The sequence below is a fragment of the Rhea pennata genome, chromosome 18, assembly GCF_028389875.1.
Source record: "Rhea pennata isolate bPtePen1 chromosome 18, bPtePen1.pri, whole genome shotgun sequence".
Classification (NCBI taxonomy): Eukaryota; Metazoa; Chordata; class Aves; order Rheiformes; family Rheidae; genus Rhea; species Rhea pennata.
Window position 1 is genome coordinate 4,080,662 of NC_084680.1, and position 25,386 is coordinate 4,106,047.

At 46.6% G+C, this 25,386-nt stretch overlaps 1 protein-coding gene across 4 annotated transcripts in view; it reads left to right on the forward strand.

Annotated features, from left to right (window-relative positions):
• NSMF (NMDA receptor synaptonuclear signaling and neuronal migration factor) overlaps positions 1 to 25,386 on the forward strand; it is a 50,003-nt gene that overhangs the window by 18,898 nt on the left and 5,719 nt on the right. For 3 of the 4 annotated variants that reach the window (XR_009960277.1, XM_062591349.1, XM_062591350.1), the window contains 9 exons: positions 2,328 to 2,807; positions 7,102 to 7,177; positions 14,296 to 14,348; positions 16,641 to 16,730; positions 18,430 to 18,551; positions 20,519 to 20,602; positions 21,766 to 21,799; positions 22,384 to 22,454; positions 23,624 to 23,703. Coding sequence is in view for 3 of the 4 variants with exons in the window: in XM_062591349.1 (XP_062447333.1) it covers positions 2,328 to 2,807; positions 7,102 to 7,177; positions 14,296 to 14,348; positions 16,641 to 16,730; positions 18,430 to 18,551; positions 20,519 to 20,602; positions 21,766 to 21,799; positions 22,384 to 22,454; positions 23,624 to 23,703 (1,090 nt within the window). In the remaining variant the exon portion in view is untranslated. Of the gene's footprint in view, positions 1 to 2,327; positions 2,808 to 7,101; positions 7,178 to 9,386; positions 9,393 to 9,972; positions 10,042 to 14,295; positions 14,349 to 16,640; positions 16,731 to 18,429; positions 18,552 to 20,518; positions 20,603 to 21,765; positions 21,800 to 22,383; positions 22,455 to 23,623; positions 23,704 to 25,386 lie in introns of all 4 variants that reach the window. The other variant, XM_062591351.1, reaches the window with a different exon arrangement.

The following is a 25,386-nucleotide window of genomic DNA, read 5'->3' on the forward strand; positions in this document are numbered from 1 at the left end:
TCTGGTGTCATCGTGCCCACACATACTAGTAAATTTGACAAGTTGAGATAAGTATCTAGAACTGGTCTTTGGTTTTAATTTAAAAAATAGTGTGCTTGAGGTTGTTAGAATAGCAAATTTTGCTGAGTTGTGAGTAGAGGGGAAAAAAAAAGCTGGCACAGGTTTGCACAGTGATGGTGTTTTCCCAAGATGTGTATTCTAAAGCACACTTAGACATGGCACTGGGAGGTTGAGTGGCTGGTGAACAAATACCATGTCCTGCTGCCTCTTGAGGGGTGAAAAGTGGTTGGAGAAGCTTTGAAACCTATAAACCTTTAATGTACTGGTTGGTGCATGAGGTCCTACCTTGTAACAGGTAGGACTCAATGGATGAGCTGTTGAATGACAGCTGATGGAGCAGCTACTTCTACTTGAATGGTAAGGGATGAAACTGTTCTGGTGAAGGCCCTTCTAGTGCAGCAGGCCCTCCTGCTGGAGGAGATGCAGATGTCTGTGCTGTCTCGCTGCGCAGGGCATGGGTTGCATAGACCGCTGCCTACCTTTCAGACTTTATCTGTATAGGATTGGTGAGGTGCCTGACCCCTCACTATGCATAGTCATGGATTTTGAACTTCATGGGAAGCCTGAAAAGACAGCCCCAGCTACTGATTTGAAAGACATAGCTCTTTCTTTAGGACTCCTAACAGCCTCTTCCACTGGTGAGTTCAAGGAGAGGACTGGACAGCTGCCAGCTGCAGTGTGCTGGGAACACGAGGTCTCTCTAGGAGACAAATGGAACAAACCTCTCTAGTGTCAGCCTGACCTGTCCTGACAATCTCTTCTACCTGTCTGCTGAGCAGAATGGCTAGGGACACATTTATCTCCTAGTAGCGCTGGAGGAAGTTGTGTCTCAAGCAGAAAAATGAGATAAGGGTGACACACTGTGCCACCACTGGGAAAATTCAGTTCAGTCCTGGCTGCAAACAGAGCAGGCAGAGAGGCCCTTAGCAATGTGAGCATAATTCAGGATGGATTTCAGATTCAGAACCTGATGGCATAGGTCCTGAGGCCAGCTGCCAAGGGCTCAGCATGGGAGGACTCTCTTCCAGTGGGGCATGAGAGCACTTCATATGATGCAGGATGTGGTGGCAGCAAAAGGTCCAGTTTGCTTGGACACATAATACAGCAGACTTGTCATGAGACTGCTCTCTTCATCCTTCATCTCTTCATGGCTAATTTAAAGATAGCCAAGCCTTAAGTTATTGTTCAGTTCTTCCAGCTCAGCAGCTGAAGAAAAAACATTCGTTAAGTATATGATGAAGTAAAGGAATGGGTTTGCCTTCTGCTTCTGTGTATAATGCTGTTGTCTGTGCTGGATGCTTACGATTTTCTCTTTTCTAGGGTAGTAGTCACATGACTAATGCATTCCCTGCTGAGCCTTTTTAACAGTCCCCTAGTTGCTTCCCATCTGAAGGGAGGTGTAAGAGGTAATTAACAGCCACTTGAAAAAGGGATTAGCAGGTGGGTGGCAGCTACTGTTGGGTTCATGCATGGAATTGCCATGGAAATGCTGAAATTTCCTGGCACTTCATCCACTGTGTGGGCTCCAAAGACGGTTGCACTCACGGGTCTCTCTCCTTTAGATCTTGCTACTGTACAAAGGGAGCTGCCGCATCTTTCTTCAGGGCAGCTTCTGCAGACAGTGCCCTCGCCATCTACACCCATGAGGCTAGCCAGGGGTGTGACAGAGAGCGGGGCAGCTGTGTCACAGCTGTCGCTGGAGTCTTTTGGCATCTCTTTCATGTCAAACCAACTGGCAGAAAATTAACAAGAACCCCCTGATGGTTTGCCCCTTTCCTTTAGTTCAGAAAATAGTAGCTTGGTGCACAAAGAACATTTGGATTTTGTGACTTCTTACCAGGATCAAAGGGATACCAGGGCAAAAGTTAGGGCTGGCCCTTGTCCTGCAAACCTTTCCCAACTCAGTAGCCCTTGTGTAGGTAAACCTGTTGAAATAGCTAGGGCTGCACTGCTGAACAAGGACTGCTTTGCACATAAGCAATTTCAGGCTGTGCACCAAGAACTGCATTTGCTCCTAGGCCCTTGTTGCTGGCCATTTGCAAGTTTAAACTATTGGGCATGTCTGTGAGAAATGTCTCTCTCTTCAGTACCAGTTTTGGAGATTTACAAGGCTGTGTGGAAATGTTCATCTAGAAAGGTTCTTGGGGGGCCCTACCACATCTCCTTTTCTCTCTTCCCCTTTCTGCAGCAGTAGCAAACAGTCTCCTGAATCTGTCTGTGCCTGGGGTGCTTCAGGTTTAAGCAGTAAAGTGTGCCATCTGTTTCAGATCATCTGTTAGCAGACTCCTATATCGGACAGGAGGACTCTCCTGAGATGCAGCAGGCGGCACAGAACAAGCGCAGGCTCTCCGTCATCTCGGACGGCAAGTTTGAGAGGAGCTTCTCCGAGGAGCAGGCGGAGAAGATGCCAAGCGAGGGACCGAAGCCACGAGTCTACACCATCTCCGGCGAGCGGCCGATGCTGTCAGACCATGAGAACGAAAGCATGGAACTGGTGGTGATGAAGGGGGCTCCCCAAGAGGAGTGCCACCACGGCCACCCTATGCACAGTGCTGGTGGCTCTCACGGCGTGAGCAGGCATTGCAAAGGCTGGCCGGGCAGTCGGCAGGGCTCCAAGGAGTGCCCAAACTGCACCCGACTGGCTGTCCCTTCCCAGCATTCCTTTGACCTGGAACAGCATCAATCCAGCGAGACAGGGTGGCACAGGAAAAGGCTGGAGAGGATGTATAGTGTTGATCGAGTTTCTGGTAAGTAAGGGTGGGTGCTGTGTGCTGAAAGGGCCCAAAGGGTCTCTGCAACATACGGGTGAAGGAAGATGCCCATCTCTTCTCGACACAAGGGTACCGTTGCTGGGTGGATTGAGTTAAGCCCTGAAGCGTTTCCCCTTCAGCACTTTTGCTGATACCTTGCACCGGTGCCTACAGAAAGGGATTGACGAAGAGGAAGCTTAAAATAAGCTGAGCACTGTTTAAGGGCAACTCCTCCAAGTGGGCAACTGGACCCACCGAGAGCCCTGTTATCTCTGCTTCCAGCTTGTCCGCAGCAGACAAGCTGGGGTGGTTTTCATGCCGGCTTAACATAGCTTGGTGAGGGTGACTTTGGTACGTCCCTTTTTTTGTGTTAGCCTGTGCGTGTGGCTGGAGTTGGTTTGGCAGGGTCCCTCATGTAATGCCACGTCATAGTCTTTCCATAAATACTACCAAATAACATGATACTGAAATTCCTCCTCCATTCACTTGCTGAATGTTTTCAGGGAATATGCCTTGTTATTACTCAATTGCATTAAAAAATTCCTGATTGTTTTTGAAAACTTAATCATTAATCAAATATACGTCTCAAACTATATGCTTTGAATTATGAGCCAGGATGCAGTCCATCTCGTTGTCTGTCAGCTCTGTACACGGCCAGCAATGACCTGACCTAATTTCCCTGACTTTTTTTGTAATTGTACATCGAGGCTTTTAGAGCTGTGTGTCCAGCAAGGTAGCTCAAGGCTTTACCCTTGAAAAGGAATCAAGTAGCATGTAAGAACTGTGGGGATCAAGCTGAACATCTTTGCTGGGTTCATGATAGCTGCATGCAGGTAAAATGGCAGAAAGTTTAAGTTAGGGACCACATATTCACACTTGGATGCCTAAAATTACATGACTAAATTCACGCATAAGCTAATAAAGGTGAAAAAGGGTGTGGGAGGCAGGTATTGTGCATAATTTCCAAGCATTATTTCTCTGTTTGTTCCCTGTGGATTTTTGAGCTTCTCCTGAGCCATTACATGTACAAGTTTAGACTTTATTTCTTAGGCACAAGAAAAGGAGTGAGAAGTGTCTACCTATATTTACAGTGTTCTGATCATATGTGTTTTACTTGTTAAAGGTAGCTTTGCTTATGATGGCACAGCAAGAACACTTATGTGAAAATAGAAGAAGAAAATATTTCAGTGCCTGGATTTCAGGAGGAGAGACCCACAACGTGGAGGGGGTTGGTTGTGTGGAGATCAGGTGCTGATTTGAATCTGCAGTTGTAAGACCTGTTCGAAATTGAGAGAGCAAAAACTTTCTGTTCTAATGTTGCTATATTTATGTTGAAAGCTTTCTTGAATAAATCAAAATTGTATTCTGTGCTGTGGGACCTGTGAAGCAGGTTACATGATACAGAAACAGCTTTATAGTATGCCTTTTTCCCAACCAGGCAGTAATTTTCATTAGGGCCAGTTATCAGTGTGAAATGGAGCTTGTCCTTCTGAAAATATATCAGAGTAGTTAAGCAAATGGGAACACACTGGATAACATTGAACCTGCAGGTGCTTCCATGAATATTTCACGTTTTGTACAACCAGCTAGTGGATGCCCTCTGCTTGTCTCGAGCCTCCGAGTGCTTGCACGTGTGGCAGCACAGACAGCACTGTCCCTTGGAGACCAAATCCCGTCATATGCACTGGCACTATGCACTGAAAGTTTTCTCAGCTTGGCCTAGTTTGTGCTCTCTATCCAAACATTGTTACTCAGAGGAAAACCAATAACTGAATGATGGGTTGCAAGAAGTGTTTGCCGGAATGCCCTTCATGCATGGCTAAGGGGGAAAACAGCAAAGATGGATGGAGACAGGAGAAAGACTAATTTCCCCAGAGATTCACTTCACAATGCTGGTTTTTCTGTTTGGATTTACATGACAAACTATTGCTGCAAATCAATCCTCGTGGCAGTTAGGCCAGATTGGCATAATTTAATATGGATTTTTTTTGGCTAAGTTGATGATATCTAGCACCATTCCAGAGAAGCACAAGCTGTTGTCTCCCATGTTGCTCCCAGCATCTGATACAAACACATCCATTAGTGGACGGAGATGCTGAGATGTTTTGTGCTGCCTGGCAGGTGTTGGAAAGACTGAGTGTGGTGTCACTGTTTCTCCAGTCTTTCCTAGGCCCATGGTTCCTTGGATACTTCATTATGGTAGATGATAAAAAAGAGGGAAGACAAGATGTTCTGCCTGGCAGAGGAGGAGGAGCTTGCTGCTTGCTCCTGGAAGCAAAATAGCTCTATTTAAACTCAAGAGTTTCAATCTGTCAGATTAGCTCTGGAGTTGGACTGTGCCCCATCCCAGCTGGATGCTTCTCTGCTGCTGTTCCACCCCTGGCAGATAAAGAGGCATCTTTGAAGGGTTGCAGATTCCCTTATTCTCCCTCGACTGCTATGGGTGGTGACATCTCTCCTATATCCACTCCTGTCTGTCAGACGTGGAGGGGAGGCTTCCAGACATTGTTCAGACAGCACATCATGAGGATATTAGCCATTGCGCAAAAGCTGTGTTTTGAATCAAAGCTACTGACTTAAAAGCTGGAAAGTGTATTAAAACGTTGTCAGTCCTTTGAGATATGTAGTCTCTGAAACATCTGCACAGAAGCATTGGCTAAGCCAGGATTCACACAACTTCTCCTCCTTCAGCACTTCTGTGGGACCAAGACTTCAAATAAATAATCCATTTATATTCTGAGCTATTTTGCTTTTATTCTCTATGTGATTTTGGGAGGAGGGCAGAAATATGAACTTCTTAATAAGAATTTAGAATACTAGAATGCAGTTTTCATTTAAAATATATATTTCCTTGGAGTGCCTTTATACAGGGCTTGACATAAACTGTCAGTTGAGGAGTGTCTGTTACAGCTTTCTGCATGATTTCTTAGGGACTGCTCCTGTGCATGGATTTATATGTGCTCCACTTCAAAGGAAGCCTCCCCGCTTGCATTTAGCATCTTTGCATCAGTAATTGCACCTATGTTTCTGTGCTTTCAAGGAACTGCAGGATCAATTTCTAGGTAGATAGTGACCTGTATGAAACATTTAGTAAGATATCTGATGTGTACTAATTATATTTGCAGTAGGCATATAGGGTTGAGTTGGGTTTTGGCCAGGAAAAGTGAGTAAAAAATACTCTTGACAATACCAGAATATTAATGACTAAGATACTGTGGTTGCTAATGATCTTAAAACTCCAATGAGTGAAACAAGACATACTATCAACAACACATGGCAATGTGTTAACCATGGGAGCTATGAAGTTGGAAGCAAAACATGCTGCAAATCAGCCTCAAATCCTGGGAATCTAATCTATGTCCATGCACACATCCCATGCCTCAGGGGAGGGGTGTTAATATACCTCTGAGTCCCTGGCTGATGGACTTTAACTGGAGAGTTCTTGACAGGAGCTGCTTTTTGGTCAAATTCCTTCATCTGTGACACTAACATTCCACAAACATAATTACTAACTTTTTTTGCTGCCTGTTTTTTTTTTTTTTTTTTTTTTTTTTTTTTTTTTTTTAAATCAGTTTTTGGCTGTTACATGGAGGTCATGCGGTGTCCCAATGCAACAAGATTGGGAAGTAACCCGCAGGTGGTTCAGGCAGGGCAGTTTACAAACATAAGGGAGCGAATAAGCATGGAGAGATTCCCAGACTGGTGATGTGCTGTTTGACCGCTAAAAACAGAAGAAAAAAATAACCCAAACATGAAGGCCACATTATTGTGAACAGGTGTCCAAGGGATATATTGGAAAACTTGAATGGAGGAGAAAGAGAATATATTTTAGGCTTATAATTCTGCTCAGAGGAAGGAAATGCTTTTCATCTATAACACGGGGTTCGTATTGGAAAGAAGCATTTGAATGAGACATTCCAGACCAGACTAACAGCACTAAGAAGGCGGCAGAGGCTAGAAAATACTTCTAATAAGAAATATTTCTTTCCTTTTTGTTTTCCTTATCCTTCTCCGGATGTTGCTTTTTTATGTAATTCCTGGATTATTCTAATCTCCTATGCTTAGGAGAGAGCTTTCATTCTTCGTTTAATAGCCTGATAGACAGGTGCAGCTAAGAAGGCTTAGCACAAATTTATGAAACACTTACTGGTAGCATATGTATGTTCAAGGAGGGTGAGACTCTACAGGGCAGGCTGTTGAAGGAGTGTCAAGAGCAATAGCCTGGAAAGTCTTGCTGTGTGAATTCTGTCTCTGCCTGATGGGTTTTCAGGTGTCGCTTTCTCTCTTCCAGATGATGTACCTATACGGACCTGGTTCCCAAAAGAGAACCTCTTCAGTTTTCAAACTGCTACTACAACTATGCAAGCGTAAGTGAAGCAACTGTTGTAGCTTTGGTAATGTACCTTGGAGCGTGAGGTCCATACAGAGCTATATCTCAGAGCCTGGAGCAATCGAATCATGTTTGGCACCACAGTATAGGAGTGAGAGAGAGAATCTTGTCTGTCTTTTCTGCACTCATTATTTCTCTTTCCTGTTACTCCCACTTGTTTGTTTTCCCCTTCTTTAACTCCATTGTTGGTTGCCCAGCTCTTCCCTGTGTCCCTTGTTTGCTCCATAATGCTGTTCCCTGATCCTGGCTGCCTGTGCAGAGTGAGGGTCCTGCGGGAACGCCCGCTGAGACCCTCCACCATTTTCTACTGCTGCAGCCACTTCTTTGAGGAGTTGTGAACCCCAGCCTGCCCTGCATCCATAACTCTGGAGAATGTGCCTCTCTGTAGGGTGAGATGTAGACCTACAGCCTAGCCTGGTTGTTTGAAGAAGGTGTCGGTGAAATCTCTGCAGAGTGTGAGTGAATCTGAGTTAGCCATAGCCTCTCTTCATGCTCTGCTCAGGATTTGGTGGCCCTAGGTCACTGTTGTGGTGGGAGGAAGCAGTTCCCAAGGGACTGAAGAGAGTGGGCAAAGCCTCACTTCAGGGTTATGTGCAGCTTGTCCATTAAGAGACATCTTCCTGGTTTCAAATATTTCCCATCTGACTGAAAAGCTAAGGCAGGTCATGAAGAAAATGAAGTTGTTTGGCCTTCTAAGGCCTTTTTGCAGCCTTGTTACCTCCTTTCTGTCTGTCTGTGTCACTCTCTGCTCCACTGCTCTCCATTTCTCCTCCTCTCACCTGGTCTCCCTTTCATAGTTAACTTCTCTGCTGTTTCCTCTTTCCCATGCACTTTGCCATCCCCAAGCTCCAAACAGAAGCTGCTTGCTGATGTTGGGATAACCCAGACTGAACTGGACTTGTAAGGGCTGAGGCAGAGAGGGCCGGATTAAGGGTTGGGGAGGAGGGTGGGTGGCTCCTGAGATGTGGAGGGACTCTGCATCCCCTGGTGAAAGCTGCATGCCTTCCTGACCTCTACCTCCTCAGCTCTCAGCTCAGCTGGATGTGTGACCCACGCTTCCAATGCAGGGAGCTGGCCAGAGAAGCATTTGCTTGGTGCCAGTCAGTGGGTGCTGATGGCATAGCAAAGGCATGCTTATCCCACCCAGTGTGGAGGAGTGAGGGTCCTCTGTGGGCTTCTGCCCTCTCCATATTGCCCTCAGAGGTTATAGTTCCTTTGCTCACCACCTCCTTTCTAAGATTTGTAAGTTTGGCAGCACCCCGAGATGGTTGATGCTGCTTGACACCAGCCAGGCTGACCAGACCCTTGGGCAGTCCAAAGGCGATTTGATGCTTTACTCTTTACAAATGTTGATTGGAAACAGGGAATTGTATTTTACAGTCAGACCTTGAGAACAAAAGCATGGAACTGATCCTGATCCAGCAAACAAAACCATCCATAAAACCAGCCAGTTCTCTTTGCCTTTGGACGCATTCTTTGCTATCTGAAGTCAACTTTGCTGTGCACGAGGTTTGTTGCGAGTCAGTGGCCCATGGCAGTGCTACAAGACTTAGAGCTGCTGGAAGCCAAAGCCAGGTTGTTGGTTTGGGGAAATGTGCCCTAAAGAAGCCCTTAGGAAGCACAACTCCCTTAATTCACATTTCTGGAGATACTGTACTGCCTCTGGAATTCGCATAGAAACATCTCCAGAAGTTCAGCATGCCTCCTGGAGATGGTTGGGATGGCTCCCTCAGGTCCCCCTGTTCTCCCAGCCTCTGCTCTGCTGTGTTCAGCCCGCAGTGTTTCCATCCTTCAGAGACTAGATACTGTGAGCTGATTTCCAAAATCTTAGTTGCCTTGGTGAGGAGGCCTCCTCTCTGCGGAAGCCCACAATGCTGAGCTCCTCTTGCAGCCTGAAGGGCCACATTCAGCTGTCAGTTCTACAAATACATCTGTGTGTTCTCTGGGTCCACACGGAACTTAATTTGTGTCTGAGCCACATGCCAACACTGCCTCAGGGAGGATTTAGCTTGGTCAAGTAGGAGTTTTGCCATTGAGAACTGTCTAATTTAAAAAGCAGTTTTCTTCCACTCAACAAGAAATATGCGTTCCTTTGGAGTGAGGATTCCCTCAGATTGCTGGCTGGGGCTGAGCACTAATGAATTCCTCTTCTTTTTCTTTTTCCCTGCGTTTCCTGGAATCTCTAGCATCTCGTAAGTATAATCTTCATTTTTTGTTTCCTTGTCTGTTGATGTCCTGGATAAACTCCTCTCCTCTCCTGTCTGTCATATTCACTTGTGCTTTCCCTGTGTGAAGGCTATTTGTCAGCTGGCAAGAGGTTAGATAGCTCCACTTGGTAGGCCTACATGGATCATGTTGCGGCCATCCTCATCTTCAATATGGAGGCTACAGTTGCTAGCGTACCTCTGTGCCTCTTGGTCCTGGTGTACAGAGGTTTTATCTGCAGTTTCCTCTGTAGTAGGTCCGTTCCTCTGTAGTAGGGATTGATCGTTGTTCTTCCCCATTCTTTGGACTGTGCTCTAGCCACTTGTACGCTTGCTTTAGGAACAACGGTTTCTCCAGCCACCTACTCTAGAGAGCGAGGACCTCTGATTTGGTGACTCTTTTCGCAGTCCCTGACTCTCATGCAGTTCTGCAAGGCCTGGCTCTCCTTCTCAGTCAGCCTGACCTCTCTCTGTTGTCTGGTGAGAGCTTTCTCTCTTGTCTATGTGTTTCATGTCCTCTCCAGTTCAAAGCTGTGTAGTTGGTTAATGGCTTAAAATGGTTTCCCAGGGCATTCAGGGGCTACGCAGAGAGGAAGAGACGGAAACGGGAGAATGATTCTGCAGCTGTTATACAGAGGTAGGGCCCGTTTTCTCCCACAGCCGTAACCCTGCCTGGTGTTGCATGGGCCCATCGGGTGTCACTAATGACGCTTGATGACGTTGACCGTGGTCGTCCCTGTCTGTGTTGCTGTTTAGTAGGGACACTAGCAGTGGCGATGGTGGAAACATGGAGCTGAATGATGCTACAGTACACAAAGTAGCTCATCTCTATCTTCTTAAAGGAACACTGTCGAGTTTCTTTTATGCTTCCAAATATAACATACAGGGTCTATCTCTCAGGTAGAAAGACATATATGTCTAACTTAAAGATTCAATTCCTCCCCACACCCCCAGGATTTGGAATGTTGTTTAGCTGAATACGATAGCACATAAGACCTGTTAGCTAGGTTGCATCTACAAATGCACTTCTGAATACTGAGGCCTAAGCAAACTTAACATCTCTAATGGCCAAAAGTCAGTCTAAAATTCTTTTTATTGAAGAACAGAGAGGAAATAAAAGGGGATGGGAAACGATTCTTTGTCTTGCTATTACAGAAGGTTTCTGGTTTCCCTCTGCTGGCTTCACAAGGCACAACACATAGCCGGTGTGGTAATCAGAACTGCTCTAGTTTCTTAACTGTGCCAAAGCGTATATATTTTGGCAGGATAATACAGCATTTGTGATTTGCATCCTTGGTAAGAAAATGCTGTGATGACTTCAGCACTGTTCAAAACAAAGTGGGAGAAAAATATCAGGTTTTTGGACCTGGGAAATTGCCAGGAAGATTTTTTTTTTAGTATTTTAAGATTTTTTATCAATAAAGAAGAGAAATAAGAACAAAAACTAAAGATTCTTTAAATAATTAGACAGTGTATCCTTAAAAAGAAAGAGATTTCTCAGAGACGAGCCTTTGTTAGAAAATGACTTGTTCCCGTGGCTTTCAAATGCAGGAGTAGGAGTCACGGTACATCGGTGATGCTGACTAGTTAGGAGAGGAGAGAGTCATGTCATCCTTGCTGAGCGGACGGCGTGTCCCTTCACCTCCTGCGGACACTGAAGGGCTGGGCACGATTGCAGAGTGGGAGCCCATCTGCATTTATCTTGTGGTAAAGAGGAGGTAGGATTGTAACGATGACAAAGTCAGCGTGGGTTTTTGGCTGTGCTATTGGAGCAGGTTCTGGCCAGCCATGAGGATTACCCTGCAGTTGCGTTTAGCTCTTTTCTCCGGGGAGTGAGGGGGATCCCAGCCTCACCTCCATTTCAATGTCTGTCCTGCAGCCCTTTTGTGTTCTTAGATGTCTTGGAAGTTCACTCATTATCACGTAGCCCCTTCAGCGCTTGGTCCTATGTGTCTGGTGCGCAGGGAGGACATTTTGCATGGCACAGCACATGTGCTTGTGCAATGGATGTTGCTTCGCATCGTGCCCGATGATGTGCTGAAGCCTGCGACTTGGGCAGGCAGAAGCTGAGGAGGATGAGGGTGTGCAGAAAGTGAGAGGCATTGCTGGGAATTTTGCTGAGTACTGATGGACTTCAGTAATTGTTTTGGTGTCCCTGACCTCTGCTTGGATAATGAATCAATGCAGCCAGAGCTGCCAGCAGAGGGCTGGACAGGGGGGAGCACTGAGCTGGGCTGCTGTGTCTCGGAGATCCCCTGGATGGGATGGTTATTGTGGAGGTGGCATAGTGTCTGTGGTGACTGAGTGGTAAGCTGGAGCCTGTCAGGAGGAGGAGGGTTGTTCAGAAAAGAGAGTGATAAGGAGCCTTTATTACTGTTTGTAACTTGAGTGGTGCTTGTTGGATTTTTGGTGGGCAAAGAGATCACACTAGTGATCAGATAACACTGGCTTTGCTGGGTGCAGTTGTAAGAGCCAGGCAGGGAGCCAGGGCAGGTTTATGTAGCCCCAGTGCCCACAGAGCAGGTTTCTGCTCCTCCAGGGGTTGCTGCATGGGCAGTGTAGAGCCACTCCTTTCATGCTAACAGGCAAGCACAGAGTGGGGCATGAGGAAGACAGAACTGCAAAAAGCCCTCAGAAGGATCTCAGTGGCCACAGGATGCCTGCATTAAGAGGCAGTCCCAGGCTCACACCTCTTTTCCAAAGTGCTTTTTTTCTAGATGAGCTGAGGAGAGAAATGGACCTCTGGCTCACTCTCCAGGGGTTCAGTGTGACGGCAACCTTGCAGAGCAGCTGAATTCCCCTGGCAGCTGCTCTCAGCAAAGTTTAGAAGATTATCTTGCGAGCTGCCTCCAGCTCTTTGTCAGGGGAGGGAGTGAGCTATCTAGGCACTGGAAGGAACACTCTCTTATGGCAAAAAACCCTCCCTGTTTCCCCTCAAGGTCTGAAGAAGCTCCTCTGTGAAGAGAAGAAATGATCATTTAACAGAGAAACAGGTTTTGGTCCAAAATGACAAAAGCCCGAAGGATATAGCAGTGGCCTGGCCAATTAATATTGGTGATTGGTGTCTGGTGTGAGCTCAGTCTCACAAGGGATCACAAAGCTTTTCATTCCAACAAGTTACAATGCAAGTTTAAAGAATGTGCCTCCTTCTGCTAGCAAATTGCTAGCAAATTTATTTAGATTTAATGCAATGAGGCAGGACGAGATACTGGTCATCACACCCCCCCAGAGGGCTTTGCATGCAGAGCCAGTCCAGCACGTGTTTATGAAATATCTTGTTTTGGTTATCTCTTTAAAGAGCCAGTTGTCTAATGCGCAGAAATGAATCTTCCTGTATCCAAGTAAAGCTCAAATAAAGCTTTGCAAAGCATCGTTAATAGTCCAAGTGCAGATGGAAATTTGTCGTGGAATAATATTGCTTGCAGCCTCACTATACATCTTAGGTTTCCCTTCTTGAATTGCTGAATGTGGATTCTGATGACTATGTGTGATCCAAGGCCAGAGAGGGGGACAGGGCAGAAGGCAGTACAGGTGAAGTGCTCTTCCTCTCATGAAGGATGTGTCTGGGTTGTTCTCCTTCCGTTGGAGTAGAGATACCTGACTTGTTCCAAACAACTCAACGTCTGTGTTGGAAGTGTCTTCTATTCAAGTTAGTCTGCTTGAGTGTCTACACAGTTGTAACATGTCCTTATTCATCCCACCAATCTGTGTGTGAGCCAGGTGACTTGTCCTCTTCCCCTAGCTGTAGTCTCTGTTGCTTGTCTGTGGCATATATTGATGGGACCGGGGGGGTTTAGGAAGTCCCCCACTCCACGCAGGCTACTGGGGCTCACCAATGTCCCCTGTGGGCCGCAAAAGGCACAGAGCAGGGCAGAGTCACCCTGACTAAGTAGAGTTCAAGTAGGAGCGAGCCATTTTGTGCTAGTCCCCGTGCCACTCATTCCCTCTGTCCCTTCTGCTGTCCTGTTTGGTTCCTGTCCTGTTTGGTTACTGTCTGGGTGAGTAATGAGAAACCGTGGGAAACTGATCCGTTATGTCCAAGGGGCTGGACAAAGAGTCGCTTTGCCTTGCTCTCTGAGGAACGGCCAGGACTGTCTGTTTATGGAACTGAGAGCAGGGTGTAGCTCCGTTCCTGAGGCTTCCCCTCTGGTGGACTTTCCCCCACAGCTGTATACTCCGCAGCCCCACTGAACTCTGCCTGTGAGTCTCAGGCAGGAAAGCACATGCTGAGATAGGCAGGGTTACTGGAAGCCAGGCCCGTGAGGACATGCAACCTTGCTGAATGGTGCCATCCAAGATGGAAGAAGCTGCTTCAGTATTTTCTAACGTTTTGGCCTGGAGAGCAGCACAGGCTGCTTGGTGGCTGACAGCACTGCTGAGAATTGCTAAAATCCCAATTGCTGTGAACGTGTATGGGAATGAGCAGCACCATAGCATGGTATGTGCGTGATGCCTAGCAGAGCAGAGCCTGGGGGCACCCCACTTTCCCTCTGTGGAAGAAAGGAAAGAGGGGAGCAGTTACTGTGCTTATCAAGAGAAGAGGGTACATTGCCAACATGAGCACCATCAGTCTCTTCAGCTCAGGTGCCTTAGTCACAGGAAAGTGGGAGCCAAATCCAAAGGAGGCCTTGAGAAAGAGACTGCCATGTAGGACCTCACTTGCCCCCTACTGCCAGCCCAGAGAATTTAGAAAAAAAAACAGGCACACTCTTGACAAACATAACCCTCCCAGGACTGAATAGTTGCAGGCTGGGAAACCTGTCTCCGGTGTTTGGATGTCTGGAAGGAAACAAGCTGCCTTCCATTTTTTCCCAAGCCTTTTCAGTCCTGGTGGGCCTGAGTATTGCTTCACATTGCCTTTCTCAGAGATTTTGTTTGGCTTTTGTTTCAGGAATTTTCGGAAGCATCTCCGCATGGTGGGGAGCCGAAGGGTTAAAGCACAAAGTAAGTAAGAAACAGCAAAGTGTGGCAGTGAGAAGTTGGGGTTTTTGCCAGTGGGACACAGAGAGCCCCATGTTGTGTGCAGACACGGGTAGAAAGGACCAGCAGTCAGCCCAACAAAAGATATACCCCATGGATGCCATTTTACCTGATGAAAAGAAGGCCAGGTTGTTGCAAGTCTCCAAGATGCACAAATTTCTGCAAGCAGCCTTTAAGCTATTTCCAAGAAACCTCTGCCATGGTCATAGGAGAGCTCTGTGGCCTCAGTCTGAGGTGTGGAAGGGGAGCTGCCCATCAACGTCCTTGTCCTGCGTGCACATGGCTTTGGCAATGGCTGATGTAGACGCTTGCGTGGAGAACCAGAGCTGAGGTCAGCAGAGCACACAAGGGCTGCCTGGCCTTTTATCGAAGCTGAGGTCCTGCCGTGGCTCCCCAAGGACAGTCAGTGCTTCATGTGCAGCATGAATTGGGGCTTTCTCTTCTCTTCCCCATCCCACCACCATTTTTTCTCCACAGCAGGACCTGGGGGGCAAGGTTACCTAGGGCAGTGAGAGGAAGGTGGAGAGAAGAAAGAAGAGGAACATGCAGAGAGAAGAGTTTGGACCAACGGGTGGAAATAAGGGAGCATTATGCCTCCCTGGAGAAGAAGTCAGCTCTTGACCCTAGGAAATGGCAGTTCTTTTTCCCTGAGAAAGGCTCCAGAGGTTGGCTGGGGCAGCTCCCTTATTACTGCGACCTGCCTGGGGCTCAGAACAGTGTAACCACCTCCTGAGTAAAGGGAATTCTTCCAGAAGAGGAAGCAGTTTGTTCTTCTCTCCCTGGCCAGCCATCATGCAAGGACTATCCAGAGCAAAGTGTTGCTGAGTTGGATTTGTGTTTTTTCCCCTCCTTTCTCATATGCTTTGAGAAGTTGATAGTAAACAGCATTGTCCTTTAAAGTGTCTTTATTGCCATCTGAGTTAGCACTACCTGAAGTGAACAGGGCCCTCCCCCCCCCCAGAACTGTCTGGAAGTTCAGGCATGTCTCTCTGCCTTGGTAACTCTCGGGTCATGTTTTCAAAGCATTCTTCATGTGCATATTAGCTAAATGCCTGGTTTTAAATGAAAGCTGAGGATGGAGAACACCTGAAGAGCTTCGTATGTGATTTGTCCCACTGGAGAGTACAGCCACACTTGGACACACTGCAGCAGAGGACAGGTTGCCTTTCAGCTCTTGTAACACAGATCTGCAGTGATTTCTTGTGCTACTGACATGACATGCCCTTACTTGTTATACTACACCAAGCTTGGTCTGTCTGCTACCAGGAATAGGTATTAGTGGCTATAAGTTGCTGTTAATCTAATGGCTGTCATGCATACTTACCAAGTTAGATATCATGGTTGACAGTCCCCAGGAATTTGTGAATGGGGCAGCCAGTTGGGCCAGAGCTCCCTGGATTCTGCTTGGGAAAAGCCATTACAAAAAATACAGTATCTCTTGGGGGGGGGGGAGAAAAAGGGGAGAAAAATTGCTCACAATATTTCTGGCAAGCAAAAATTGAAGGAATTCTTCTTTCGCAACCAAATCTAGGAACCATGATCTTTCCAGAGGCCTTTCTGTTCAGTCTAGCTCTGACTAGAGTATCACTAAAATGTGAAAAGAGTGCCCCAAAACTGATGTGAAGGGATATCTAATTAGACAACTTCTTCTGGTTGTCTTGGGGGGGAAGAAAAAGGGGAGAAAAATTGCTCACAATATTTCTGGCAAGCAAAAATTGAAGGAATTCTTCTTTTGCAACCAAATTTAGGAACCATGATCTTTCCAGAGGCCTTTCTGTTCAGTCTAGCTCTGACTGGAGTATCACTAAAATGTGAAAAGAGTGCCCCAAAACAGATGTGAAGGGATATCTAATTAGACAACTTCTTCTGGTCCCATGTGTGTCATCAGGTATTGAATACATCTTCCTGTGAGGCCTTTGAGTCAGAGCATTTGCAGTGAGACACTGGAATAGCCCTAATTAAATCGAGATATGAGCAGTGTGCACTTAAGGAGAGACCATCAAGTGTCATCCTTTTTCTGTGTTACCTACTCCACCATGGCCCTGCTCAGAAAGTGGTCACTTTGTGTGCTGCTGCCTGGAAGATAGACCCTAGTTTTGCTTTTTGGAAAGGACTTGTATTTGGCAAATGGAAGAACAAGCACAGGGGAGCTCATGATGTTTAGCTTTGATGGAAATCTACTGGATGTTTTGTTTTGCTGGCAGCAACAGAGGTGGCTTTGGAGTCTGTTAATGTCATGCTTTGGTTTTATCCTAGCATTTGCCGAACGGCGTGAGAGGAGCTTCAGCAGGTCCTGGAGTGACCCGACTCCCATCAAAGCTGATTCCTTCCATGACTCTCGAGAAAGTGAGTTCTCAGTCCTTTGAGCTTCCTCCTGTGGCCAAACCCTCCAGCTGAGGCATTGACTGGAGTCCCAATGGAGTAGCTTCTCTATGTCCTTTTCCCCCATCTGTGATCCTTTAGTTTTACAAAATCTGAGAAAATAGCTCTCCAGGTATATGCACATGTTCATCTGTGTGTACCTGCATTTACATGTGGAAGTGCTTGTGCTCTAACCTCATGTTATTGTGCAGTTGCCAAAGGACACCCAGTGGTACAGCTCTCTTATGGTCATCTATTGCCATCAAACTTTATTTGTCTGGGATCAAACACTTAGCTGGAAATACTGACATGCACCAGTCCAGGCTACATTCACTGTAGTGGGGCTAACCTGCTCAGCTTTCCATGCAATAGTCTTTTCTGAGCTCTTTCTTAAGTTATAGTAGCTCTGAGCACATCTGCAGTGCTCCATAAGGTGTAGCTTTGATTTCCTACCCGTGCTTGCTGTACAGATGATAGCTTGGGGCAATCTGATCTCTAGACCACTAGGAGTTCCTATGGGAATCCCCAGTGATGCTACAATTTTCAGTATGCAGGGAGTGAGATGCTGTTGTGTTAATTTGCAGGAAGAAATGCCAGCATCTTCCCACTGTCTTTTTGTAAAGTGAATGGCTGTTTTACCTGTCCACCCAGATCTTATTGAAGTCCTCTAGCCTTGTGCCCTAAAGTCTTCTATGGACTTTGTGGATATCAGTTTGCCCATGCTGAAGTGGGTTAGATTATAAATGAATTTCACTAATGAAACAGACTGACCTTTCAGGTAAGCACAAGGTTCAGCCCTCCTAGCTATAGAGGACACAGGACTAGGTTGTAGGGGGAGGTGTATGAAAGGCCAAGTTCAAAACATGACCCGATTGTTCCTTTGCAGTCTGATTCCTCCCCGCTCCCTCAGCTAACTCAGAGGCGAATGGAAAAGACATTGTTCAGACATGATCTGTGCTCCGGGCACTGCCCAGTGACATTCAAACATCCCAAAAGGCACAAATAGAGACATCTCAGTTTTCTTCCTCGGTCCCTGGCTTCAGGGAAGCATCCTTTCTATTTTTAACTTTTAACAGTCAATTATATTCCTTCCAGATGTGTTTTCTTTTTTCTCCAGGAGGCATTGAAGGCCAACAGGTAAGTTGGAGAGCAAATTCAAGTATACTGCTACATTACTACTGTGTTTGCTGTGGCTGTCCTTGTACTCTGAAACTTCTCTGCCAGGATCAGCTTGACTAACAAGGTGGAGCTTCTTTAAAGCCACTCAGAAGATGTTGTCAGAGCAGTAATTTTTGCAAGGAGACCAGCTTTGAAGTCTTGGGTCCTTTGCTCATCAACTTGGGAATGTTAAAATGTAGAGCTTTTTTTCATTTCATCCCCTTCTCTCTTTCTGAAATGATTGGGGGATTGTTGTGAATTAGTTTTCAAATGCTAAAATTGGTGACTGTGAGAGTGATAAAAATATTATGTGATATGTGATATCAGGCTCTGTCTTTGTACTCTTACTGGTTAAGACTTTTTAGAGATGCCAGCCTCGAGGCATAGTGTCTGCCATTCTGTGTAGGAAAGGAGGTCACAAGTCTCACGGCTTGTGGTACATCTTGCAATGTAGCTGCCAGACAAAGAGGATCAAGTGGCAAAGGCAAGCTGTTCTGCCCATGTAATGCATGCTGTGTTCTGGCAGGCCATGACCTTCAGGATTCCTGTGGCACTTTGGATGGTGACTTTGACTTGAACTGGGAAGCAGAAAAAGAGCTTGAAGCCATGGCGTGTGATGGAGAAGACTTTATTCCACCAAAAATAATGGTGAGGGTTTCCAACTCGGGTACCTTTATCTGCTCAGACCCTGTCCATCTTCTCACAGCTGCTAATTTTAGGGTGTTTATGGGGAAAACAGGTCTTCTGGTTACCTGTAGGCAACTCCAGGTGTGTACGACCTGTACAGAGATCAGCGAAGGCATGACATGATCTTCAGCATCTGCTTTTACTGGGAGTAATGTATTGAAAGAAAACAAAAAGTGGAAGGACCTGTAGTCCAACCCATGTTGATACCAGGACTGTCACCAACACTGATTTGAGTCAGCATGAAGCTTGACAAGCGCTAACGATGGAGGCCGAGTGTAAAGTCCCGTCGACCCTCCCTCCAGTTGCTCTTACTCCTCTGTTTTTTTCTGGAGCCATGTGTCATCCTTTGAGATGCTTTCTGCTCTTTTACCATTCCTAGATGCTAGGCTTGCCTCTGTGCTCCCCCGTGCTCTATGGTGGCTTTCAGACAGGACCAGGTTCTGGCATACACCTTCTTTGGAAAAATGCACAAGTCATCAGCAAAAATGAAGCTTTAACCTTCCAGCTTGGTTTCTGGGTGGCACTGTTGCTTGGGCAATGCTGTGTTTGAACAGGTTGGGCTAAAACTTGGGGGAGTGAGGGCCATGGAGTCAGTCTGCTTTTATACTTTACAGAAGAGATTTTTTTTCAGAGTCAGAGCAGAAAAATAGAAACTTGAAGCCAAATTGATATCTTGTATGCAATTACTACCATGTAAATTTGGGGAGGACTTAAATGGCATAAAAACCCATGGTTACTTGGAGCAGAAAAAAAGGTTCGAGTCTGCAACTTGATTCATAAAATTCACATGAGCTGAAGGCGCAGATGAGGTTGGTCCATGAGCAGGCACCTTGACAACATTTAGGGCAGGTACAGAACTGCTGAGTTCGGACTAACCTCTCTGCTGTTGCTCCTCCTGTAGATGTGCCTGGTGTCCTCAGCACAGCTTGGACGGAAACCAGCAGCCTGGGAGCAATAGGGCTTGCGGTTGATTAAGCCAAGCCAGAGTCCAGTGGGGCCCTTCAGAGGGTGACCAAGCTGAGAATATGCTGTGCTATCAGTAGCCTTGTCATAGACATATCCACACGAGCAGCAAACAAGGCCCCTGTCTCCCTCTGGTTATCATGTCTTGCTTGGCTTGAAACTTTAGTTGGTCAGTGAGAGGAGGTTAAGACATGACTTGTGTGTGATGTCAGTGAGAAAGGGTAGGCCTACCAACACTGATGCCTCTTCCACTCTTGCAGCAATGAACAGAGGTGCCTGAAATCACAGTGCAGCCAGGTCACCCATGTTCCTGTAGCCCTTCAGCTTGCGCTGGTAGCAGGCCCTTCTGCTTGGGCTCTTGTCCTGATGGAGCTGGCGGAATGCTGCAGCCAGGGTTGCCAGGCGTCTTGCGTCTGCCTGGCATCTTAGTGCTCTGCACAGAATCTGCTGGATACCAGTTTTTCCTTTGGCAACCACTTTGTCCAGCCCTGGCTGGTTCCTGCTTAGGCATGCTGCAGCCCCGCCATCAACAAGCAGAGTGTGCCAGTTTGACCAGGCCTCTACAGCCAGCATCACAGACCCTCACACAGATACTGGTCAGAAAGCACTCTTTACTGGGATACAGCCATTCACTGGGATGTACAAGTTGGTCCATCCTCTGTGCACACCTGCCTCCCTTTCACAGACCAGTGTTTCAGCTTTCCCCGACTCGGTTGTGTCCCTTGGGCAGAGCTGTGCGCTCAGTTGCTGGGGGGCTAGAGAGACTGTGATGCATGTGGGGTAGTTGGCAGGCCAAGGGGCTCTGTGGTGATCTGAAAGCTCAGAGGACCTTCTGTAGGGATGCAGATAGGTTGGATTCGCTGCTGGTGTGGGTTCAGGCAGCAACTGAACAAGGTGCCATTGTCTTGGCCTTTATGTCCAGGCTCTGCTGCTCTTCCTCACCCTGGTGCATTTGTTTCTTCCAGCTCATTTCTTCCAAGGTGCCCAAAGCTGAGTATGTCCCAACGATTATCCGCAGGGACGACCCTTCCATCATCCCCATTCTCTATGTAAGTATATAACTTCTGCTACATTGGGGGAGTGTGGGAGCTGGCAGCATACAGTGATTTATTCTGCCCCTATCCCCAGCTCCTGGGAGGGTGATTCTGAAGCAGTGATGTGATTTGGAAAAGCTGGCATGAAAGAGTCAAGGATATTTTTGGCCCAGATTGCCCCAGATTGGGGCAGCTCTGTGCAAACTCAGGTCTAGGTGGAAGAGCAAGGTGGAGTGAAGATTGCACATGTGGGCTGCCAGACTATGCAGACACAGCCAGGTGGTATGGGAATGTGAGCAAGGGAAAGTAGGGCAAGCACAATGGCAGTGTGCTGCCAGGCTTGAGACTTCTGCTCATCCTTAGAAAGTGCAAGGCCACAAAACTCTGCAGTGGAGCATGGACTGACCCATCACATCGTGTACTCTGGTGTATCCCTGCCAGTCAGTAATTTAACCTTACTTTCCACACAGGCTTCACTAGGAGTCTTGCCTGAGCAGGTATCTGAAAAATCAGCAGGGAATCACGGGTCTCTTTTTCTCATTGTTTAATATCCGCTTAATTTGAAAGGGAAGGATTGGACTGTCCAGAAAACTCAGTCTTAGTATGCAGCAGATAGTGCTGCCAAGTGTCTAGCTCTATTTCCTCTCTCTTTCTTGGAGAGTTTTACTGTTGTTGTGTTGACTACTGGTCCAGGTTTGACCAGGTCTCTACAGCCAGTGTCACAGACTCTCACACAGAGTGTCTAACTGCAGTGCCACAGGCAGATGTGTTGGGAGCGTGGCTATTTTTTGGCCAGCTTGGGCATGTGTAAAGCCATAGGTTGGCCTCAAAACCTGGGCTAAGAGGCAAGTACACACTGCTGACTATATTTGACAGTATTTGTGTAGGACCTGTCCTCTCCCCCTCCCCCCCATCAGTCTGTAAGATTCATCTGCAGGCCTTCAGATGGACTTGGTCTTCATGGACCACTCAGTCTTCAGCTTCTCTGCTAATACAGGTTTCGGGGTGGTAATTTCTGTGATGTGCTGGAGGCCATCATTCGGTTTGACTGTGGTCTAGAGCCTGTGTTTCCCTGGGAATGTGACTGCATGCTATGTAAGAGACATCTCTATAGATAATATCATGGTAGCTAGCGTAGTGGCAGCTAGTCTTGATAAATGTTCTTTGCTCATTTCTAGGACCACGAACACGCCACCTTTGATGACATCCTAGGTATGTAAGTGTTGCTTCCTTTTTCTTAATTTTTGCCCATTGCAAATGTAACGGATCAGTATGTTAATGTCACTCCACTGCCCTGTGCCTGAGCTGCCATTCACAAATGGGTTTTATCAATCCAGTGACATCTGACAGTCAGTCAACTGCTGTTGGATAGGCTGCAGTACTAAAACTTCACTTCCATAGTGCATTTTCTATGTCCGTGCTCCCAGTTTATGAAGGGGAAGCTGAGGCACAGGGCAATAAGGGGAGCTGTTCAATGCACCCTAGTAGGTGACTAAAAGTATTAACAGAGAGGGTTGGGACATCTGAGTCTGGTCCAGTGCTGTGATCACTAGAAAGCACTGTCTGGTGCTGCACCTTACCTACTCTGTGGTTTTTCTGCTGTGGTTTTCTGCTTCTCACAGCATGAAAACAAAGGGGTTGCTTTAACATCAGTGGGTCTGTGGATGCTGATCATCTCTCACAGTTCGGCTCCTGCCTTCAGGACTAAGCACTAGTGAGAAGAAATGAGGCTTTATTCTGCAAGACTTGTTTTTAACTTCCTCCATGGCTTATCTTTCCCAACATGTTTTTTGCAGAGGAAATAGAGAAGAAACTCAATATTTATCGGAAAGGCTGCAAGATCTGGAAGATGCTAATATTTTGCCAGGTATGTGATAGTTCTTAAGCCCTTGGAATGTTTCTTACAAATTTCTCTCTGCCAGGGAAAATTAAATGGAGGAACCGATCATGCAAAGCCAAGTTCTGTTAAAGTAACTGCATGTATACAACTTCCACTTCTCATTTCCCCAGAAAGTGAGCGGTCTCAAGCTGCTGTGAAGGCAGTAAATAAAATATAAATTAGTGTAGTCAACTCTAGGCTGCTTCTCACCTGCTTTCAAGGAAACCTAGCAAGCTAGCATTAGTGAATAATCACTAGAGTAAATCTCCAAAGGAAGCTTTATGAGAAAGGAACAAGCATTTGTGATGTGATGTTCATAGTTTTCATACAGCTTCCCTATGACACTGACAGTGGTGGGTGTTGTGGATCAGACCAGAAGATGGCACAGCTTGGAGCCATGGTGGAGGCCAGCATACTGCTGGAGAGGGGTCAATGTACAAGGCTGGTGGAGCTGTGAGTGGGACAGGCCCTCCTACAGCTGGTGCTTGCTTGGGGATTTCCTTTGCAAGTATCTGGTTCTAAAGGGTGGCTAGCTCTGGACTTCCCCAGCAGCAGTGCAGGGAACCTTGAAATGAGAAGTTAGGAAGCTATCCTAACTTGCACTTCCTCCCAAATGCCTAGTGCTGCAAAACAGTTTGTAGTTCACTGACCTGGAGATTGCACCTCTTAATTTTCCCAATATTGTGCTGGATCTTCTTGTTATTCTTTTAATCATCAAATCTCGATTCTTCTGCAGCAACAACTTGCCTGCTTATCCTTGCTTTGCTCAGCAACTTGTCTGCCCACCACGGCAAGTCCCTTAAGATCCCCAAATGAAAGGGACCTTTGTTTGGTCTTCCCTATTACGCTCCAGCCACCACAGTGAAGACTTTTTTTTTTTTTTTTTTTGTCTATAATTGTGTCTTACTAGAGTGAGGTGAGTTGTATATTAGTAAAAAACAGAGAATCCAACCCACAACACAACAGTATGTAATTATTTCCTGGATAAGGGCTGGAGTGTCTGTGCTATGGATGGTGTAGAAGCCATGCCAGCCTGGTGTGTTCATTCTGCTCCCTTGTGGTACTTCTGGGTATGGCTGCACAGAGCAAGAAACATATCCAGTCTGTTTCTTTAGGGCCTGTGCAAGGTGGTTTGCATCTGTCTCTTTTTCTTGCAGGGAGGTCCTGGTCACTTATACTTGTTAAAAAACAAAGTTGCCACCTTTGCCAAAGTGGAGAAGGAGGAAGATATGATCCTGTGAGTGGCTTTGTTACATTGCAGACTTCCATAGTATTTTTCTACTCAATTTTCTTAATGTCTGTAGCAGATAGCCTACCAGGAGAGGTGGAGGGAGCTGGGCTGGCTTCATCTGGGGAAGGGGAGACCAATGGCGGGATCTGATAGCAGCTCACAACTCAAAGAGGAGTACAAAGATAATAGAATGAAGCTTATCCAGGATGATGCAGCCCTGGGACAGGTCACCAGAAACCTGGGGACTCTCCAGCCTTGGAGGCTGTTGAGGCTTAGCTGGACAAAGCCGTGGCCAACATGATTTAGTGTTGGCGACTGTCTTGCCCTGTGCTAGAAGTTGGCCTAGGGACCTCCAGAGGTCCCTCCGCCAAACACTTCCATGACTGTATTTTTATGCTAATCCTTGGGTAGGGGGGCACTGGTAGATTTATGCTTTTATATCCTATTGAGTGTTTCTCTGGGCTTTCAGCTTTAGACTCTCAAAAGAGGAAAAAAGGTTTCTATCCTAACAAAGGCTTTGCTGACCACCCATGTACTTGCTCTGCTGTTCTGCTGGAGGTTTCCTTCCTGCAGCAGAAACCAGAGCATGCACTCATGCCTCTGTTGCTCTGAAGTGGCTGAGGTAGCATTTCTAAGCAGGCGACTAGTGGCAGAAATCCAAGCTGTTCCCCCTTCAGCTGTCTGGTAGCTGCCCTTCTAAAGGCAGGGGGAACTGGAATCTGCGTCTATGTCTCTGCAAAGCCTGCTCAAAGTCCAGCCTGTCACCATAAATTGCTGATGGGGGGGGGGGTTAACTAGCATGACAGCCTGTGAACTGGGGTGGCTGAGGCAATTCTGCTTCTCCTTGCAGAGAGTTAAACTTCGTGTGTTTTGCTGTCTGCTTGCTTGTGCTGGCTCAAACTTCCTCGGCTAGCAGCACTTTATTGTGGAGGAGAGGATGTGCATCAACCTGTTCATACACAGCTTAATGTTGGCACGAGAATTGAGTATTAAAATCAACATCTGTTCAACAGTCTCATGCTCTGGCACAAACGCTCTCACTAAAATTCATAGGCACGTGTGCACGCACACACACAGCTTCTGAACACACTCCAAGCATAAATGATCTGAGATCAGTAACTCAGGGACCTTCAGAAAGCTGTGAATATAGAGCTGAAATATTGCATGCTTGGAAGTGAATGTTTCCATCCAACATGTACATGCTTGAGAGAAGCAAATGTTGCAAACAAACATCCAGTCACAAACTCCACAGAAGAACTGCTGGGCTTCAGAGCCCAGCAGAAGATCTGCTCTGATCCACTGTGCAGAGAAGGTAGTTATATCTCACAGTGCAGCTGATCAACAGTCACTAAATGTAAACCAGGTCTGACTCTGGTGAGCAGCAACAAGCACAGCTTAACACAGAATTGTCTTATTTTGGTGTCGTCTCTTTAGCTCTCTTTAGCTACGTAGAAGAAGAATGATCTCTGCAGCTCTTCTCTGCTGATTTCATGCCCTAGAAAGAACCCATGTACTGATAACATTCGTATTTAGAAAGGGTGGTACTGGTAAAAATGAGAGACGGGAAATCGGAGGGAACTGCCATGAAAAGAGAATGCTGTGTAAAACTGTTAGTCAAAAAATTCTTCTGGTGGGCTTTGCTCCCTTCTCTTTTCCTTGGAACTTCCTGGCCCATTCTTGGCTTGAACG